The sequence below is a fragment of the Panthera pardus genome, unplaced genomic scaffold, assembly GCF_024362965.1.
Source record: "Panthera pardus isolate Hobbes unplaced genomic scaffold, ASM2436296v1 HiC_scaffold_13, whole genome shotgun sequence".
Lineage (NCBI taxonomy): Eukaryota > Metazoa > Chordata > Mammalia > Carnivora > Felidae > Panthera > Panthera pardus.
In genome coordinates this window covers 45,877,314-45,883,313 of record NW_026526688.1, presented here as the reverse complement: position 1 = coordinate 45,883,313, position 6,000 = coordinate 45,877,314, and the positions used below count along the sequence as shown (strand labels likewise).

The window sequence follows — 6,000 nt, the reverse complement described above, 5'->3', positions numbered from 1 at the left end:
CTGACAGGGCAGGGATAAAAGCAAGAAAGGGAAGGGTTCCCTAAAGAAGAGATAAGGGGAACATTCCTGGGCTCAAATATTTAACAACTGACCAATGCTTGTACTGGTAAAATCACCTTCTACAATACCTGCACTATCGTGCCTTTCTTATTGACGAGCTAAACACAAGTCTTGAAGTATTCTCTCATCTGTCTGTCCAAGATCACTGAGAATGTGGCATCTGCTCCAGTGAAGAATCAATTCACTGACACACAGATTGCTGGATGCCATTTCACTCTAAGTTATTCTGAAGGTGTCTGCAACAAACCAAATATATAGCCCATTGACCATAGCCATGAAGGCTATAATTTCCTCTAGGTCAGAGAGAAAGTCCGTAACAGAATCAGACCTAGAATTCTGGTCTTCTGAAGACCCATGTTGTGGACCCTGGTCTTCTCCTTCTGTTCATTCATTTGCATCCTCTGAGTCAGCACTGTGGTGGTTAGCTGACCCTTATTCCTGGGATCACTCATTGTTATTACCCCTGGCATTAGGACTCAGTAATACACTAAACTCTAACTTCTGGAATCATTACCATGTGATCGTGACATCACAGAAGCCCAACAGTTCCGTCTGCTGATTTTTCAAACCAAGCTGCAGAGTGGTAGAGTGGTGAAGACCTGAGAAAATGGCCTGCTCCATTGAGATCCAAGCAGCATTTATTCTCTCCTCCTTTGTGACCTTCTTCGTTGGACTCCTCATCTTATTCATATTCAGGCTAATCTGGAGGACCATTAAAAAATGGCAAAACATCAAGGGAACAGGAATTATCTTGGTCAGTTTCCTTATTTGGGATCGCACTGTAAGAAGATCTAGACAGGTCTGGCAAGTGATTGTGTTTAGAAAACAATTTAAGCTTCACTCAGCTTTCATGAGCTAGCAGGGCCAGCTCTAATTTGGTGCTGATCCTCCACTGGGGTGGAAAACAGGACAGCAGGTCACCATTCCAAAACCTGCAGGTACAGAGCTACGCCTCTCCTCCCACCACTCAGAGAAGCAAATGCTTTGAATGGCTGACGATGAATGGTAGCTCTGGAAACAGAGGTCGCTATTCTGAAAAAATGTCCACAAACAGTATGTCTATGTCACTATTCTGAATTTCAAAATGATGGTTGCGCTTGGTACTATGTATGAGGGAGGCAAAAATGAACATCAAGTCAAGCTTACTTTCACAAATCGTGCATTGTAGGATACAGATGCACTGACGCAGGTAAACTGCCTTTCATAAACCATGTTAACCCAATACACTGAGTTCATACAGAAACCCATGCATACATGCACATGCCATACAGTCACAAATGCAGACACTTTTCACAAGCAAACAAGCTTTGCAAGGGTGGGTGGTGGTGAGCAACAGCTGGCAAATGACCATAATGAGAGTAATGGTATCGTGCCCAGATAAGACTTTGCTTAAGAGCTTGAAATAAAACTCTCCAATGCTAGATAATGGCTGTTCTATTACCAGCGGTCAAAGGCAAAGGGCTTTATTATGCCCTGTGTGATTTGTTTCCAATTTTTTCCCCAAACTTTGTTTTTCTGATATTGTAATTTCCATAATAGAACACATTTCACTTGTGCATTGTAATTGATACTGAAGAGTTGCTTAGAATATTTCTCTAAACGGCAGAGGCACCTCGGTGGCTCGGTCGTCCGACTGAGCATCCAACTTCAGTTCAGGTCATGATCTCACAGTTTGTGGGTTAGAGCCCTGCATTGGGCTCTGTGCTCACAGCTCACAGCCTGGAGTCTGCTTCAGATTCTGTGTCTCTCTCTATCTCTCAAAAATAAATAAACATTAAAAAAATTTCTCTTCATTGTAAACGTTGACATAAAATAACATTATTTGTAATAACTTGGTAACTTTCTAAGGTCATTGGCAATATCATAAAATGGAATTCAGGTTTCTTCATTTAAGATGTACCAATACTGAAGTCCAGACATTTTGTTGTTAAACAAGTTCCTTCTAATATTAATTATTTGTTCGTGCTTGCTTCGGCAGCACATATACTAATATTAATTATTTGTAAAGACTTTAAGCAGTGGCATAAAAAGTATGGAAAGAATTCTCAGGTGTACTTACTTCTTAACAAGACTGATAGAGTACACAAATGAGTAATGAGTGTGGTGAATCTGCCTTCCACCTTTTTTCTTTTCTCCCAATGCACAAATGAATTGGTAGATTCGTTAAATCTCCTTAGGCTTCTGCTCCAGGAAATATATCTTCTTCCCCTATTATATTTATTTTTGTGTGGTTACAAAATATGAGAACCCATTTGTCCTAAATATTTGCTGTATATTTCACTTCTTTTGGATGTAATTCATGTCTACCCTTCAGTCCAGAGGCGTCTTTTAATTTCTAATAGGAAGCAAATACAACAAAATGTAAAGAAGTAGGGTCCAAAGCAGCCAAAATACTATACTTTTATGGTTTTGAATCCTGAGGAGAGAATTTGATACAAGTTGAGTGACTTCTCAGCAACTTGTTATATTTAATTGAGAGTTTTTCTCTAAGCCTTTGGGAAAATGGCCTAATGCAAAAAATGTCACAACTGTCAAAGTTATCTTAAAAGTTATTTGGAGTCATAGTTTTCTCCTTAAATGTGCATTTTTAAAAGGCTTACTACATTCATAAATATGATTTTATTATATCTTAGGGTCAATTTGTTTTCCCACAGAAGGCTCTAATTTCATAACGAAATTCAAAGGAGTGTTCCATATTAATGTTATATTGAATACTTTTTTGAAAAAAAAATCAATTCTCAGACAACATCTCAGGAATGCACATGAGTCATACATATTAGAGGGCAAATCATTGATCAAGATATGGATTCTATCAAATAGTTATTTAATGAGACTTCTCTTCCTACCACTCAGAAATTATGAGTAGAAAAATTAAGCCATTTCAAAATCCTGGCTCCATATACAATGAGTTTTTCCAAAAGTCAGAGGGTCAGCATGGTGTGATCAATCCTAGCTCACTTCTATCTTTCTTGGTGGTAGCTTATCAACAGATATGGGGACCAGTTCAGACTCCAGCCTCTCCTCATCCCCTGCTTATGTTTCCTTATCAATAGATAGTGGATTTAATCACACTTACTTTGTCTACCTCATAGGGTTACTATCAATTTTAAATATAATAATTAAGGCATTTTATAAACATGAGGAAGGATTATATTAGCAGGATGTGATACCAGATAAGGAACTAAAAGCAACATAAAATTGCTGAAACTTTCCTTCTTTCTCAAAACAAAAATTAGGTACTTAAGTAATCACTAAAAATCAATTTATGATCTTTTTGTCTTTGTCCGTGTATCTTGATAGAAAAGGGTAAGACACGTCCCCACAGCATGAAGAAGCATGCTACTCTCAATCCTGACCACTACGATAATGTCAGCTTGAAGGGTCTAGGACTGAGTGTATGTGAGGAAGGCATGGTGAGGACTTCAGAATTCATCATTAAAAAGCGGTGCAAAAGATGAATCAAATGCAAACCCAGTAAAATTCATTTCATGAGATGCTGAACAAGCAACTTCAGCGTTCTCTGGGTTGGACAAGGTGGAACGATTTCCAGCTTATATCACAGCAGGAGGCTCCAACATACATAAAACAGATTACTTTCTCTGAGATTCAGCTCACTCTCAATTCTTTCCTCTTGTGTGTAGGAACTACTCTTGACAAAAAGCACCGGTAATAAACATTTGAAAAGTCTCCACTTCCATGGAATATTTCGGAATCGTATAGAAATGTTGCTTTCAGCACAGACCTTTGTGGGGCAAGTGCTGGTAAGTACATTTTCATGGTTAGCTTGCTAATGTACTTTAGCCATGAACATAATTGTCAGTATATATAATTCTATCGCCCAGGTAAGCATTTGGTGTTCCCTGGTGGCTTTATCTAAAATATCACTGCCTCCCCACAGCCATCTCCCTTTGTCTACCTTCTCTTCCATTAGTCTTTTAATCTGAATATAATTACTTGGCATTGTATTTCCTATTGATCATCAGGGGATATGCTAGAAGAGAAGCTTTATTAGCACAAAGGTTGCGTTCAGTTTGTTGCCTCGAATGTAGATGAATGTCTGGCATAAATATGATGTTTGGTGGGTCATCTGGCCTGAAATGTGTAACTGTTAGCCCCTCCTTTGATTGTAATAGCTTTTTTCTTCCTTATACAAACTAGTCTTTTTGCCTCGTTATGATGGTATTTAGTGTTTTACTACCTGTCTTAACCTAGGTAATTCATACATGTTAAAACTTAATTCAGACATAATCTCATAGGGAAAATCTTACTTTATCTCCATAATAGGCTAAGAGTCCATCTCTAACCTTCTATATATTCATTGCACACTGCTATTAAAATTACCTGTACATATGCCTGTCTCTTCTAGTGTACTGTGAGCTCCTTGAGAGAACAGACTATGCCACGGAAATGCTTATATTCCATTGTCTGGAAACAGAAGACGCCCTATAAATGAATGAATTGATCTGAAATATTAGAAAATAGAATCTATAGTGTGAGGGTATGCTGCCATCAGATGGTGGTATGGTGGAGTAGATGTGAGCTAGAGATTATCCTCTGTTTTTTTTTGTAATTGGTGAAAACAGTGCTCTTTTCTAGTTAATGTTCATTCAGATAGAATTATTTTTAAAATTTGTTAGGAAGTACATAATTCTGATAAAATCTACAGGGAATGTGGAATCATCTGAACATTGCTTTTTCTTTCTTCTAGTTTTGCTCCCTTTTCTGAAATCCCTATCAGTATGACCTGTTAGAGAAGGATTCTTTCTGATTATATCAGTGATTTCTTAGCTAGGATCTCTTCAAATGCTCAAATCATGTGTGACATATGAGGATAATATTTGGAATAACATATTAAAGGTCTCTGGGGTGAGGGAGAAGAGAACCTATACCATCCACCATATACGCATTGCATATGGGGAATGGGTGAGTAAGGAATGATCGATCATTGATTACGTACCAATAAAAATTACTTCTTAAAATAATGGAAAAAAAAATTTTTCAATTTGTTATAGCTGATGACTAAGTAGTTGGAACAACAGAAGTAAAGGTTAGAGAAAGGTTAGATTAGAATAAACACTCTAGGCATTGATTATTGAAAGGCATAATAGAGACCCTCAGTAGGGGTGCCAAGCAAGTATTCTATGAAAGGCTAAGAAGAGAACAAAAGAGCCTGTAGATTTCCTTTCCATCCTTCCATTCTTCCTTTCTTTGTAATTCTCTTACTTACTTCTTTCAATAGATATTGTTTGCCAACTACACACAAGGCTGACATTCTAGATATGGTGAAAACACAGACAAGAGTTTTGCACTCCTGGGACTTAAATTCCGGTGGGGAATAGAGATGACAAATATGTGCATAAACAAATAAGATAAAATTAATATGGTGATGAATGGTATTGGGATTATGACTGATGTGTTTGAGAGTCTTGGTGGAAATGGAGTTATTAGATCGTATCAGATACAGTGATCAGAAAAGAAATCTCTTAAAAGGTTTTGAGAAATTCTCTGAGACATGAAGAATCAAAATATAAAGCAATTAAAGAGTGGAAGAAACAAGGTTATCGACAGAACGGTTTATGGAAATAAAAAGTTCAGCTTACTGCAAATACCACAGTGGGACGTGCATGCTAGAGGTCACGGAAGGCAGAGGAGAATGAGGTCAGAGAGGAGACAGGAGAACCAAGCAATGCTTTGTACTTCATAGTAAGGAACTAGGCTATTCAAATGGAATGATTTTACTCTAATGCAAAGGGAAGTCATTGAGGGTTTTTTGAGCATGTGGTTAACATGGTCTAATTATGTTTTAAAAATTCAAGAGGCACTAAAGTTTAAAAATAAAGGAATTATCAAAGGTATACCAGGCAAGTGACAATAGAAATCAGGAGTACATTTTAATATCAGATAAGTTTGAATTCAAAGCAAGAAAACAATAAATGAAGC

General features: G+C 37.4%; 1 protein-coding gene across 1 annotated transcript in view; it reads left to right on the top strand.

Moving 5' to 3' along the window:
• Positions 1-618: 618 nt before the first annotated feature.
• KCNU1 (potassium calcium-activated channel subfamily U member 1) overlaps positions 619-6,000 on the top strand; it is a 148,630-nt gene continuing 143,248 nt past the window's right edge. Inside the window, exons 1-2 of the mRNA XM_053901086.1 lie at positions 619-814; positions 3,702-3,821. Of these exons, the coding sequence (XP_053757061.1) occupies positions 668-814; positions 3,702-3,821 (267 nt within the window). The 5' untranslated portion in view covers positions 619-667. The remainder of the gene's footprint in view (positions 815-3,701; positions 3,822-6,000) is intronic.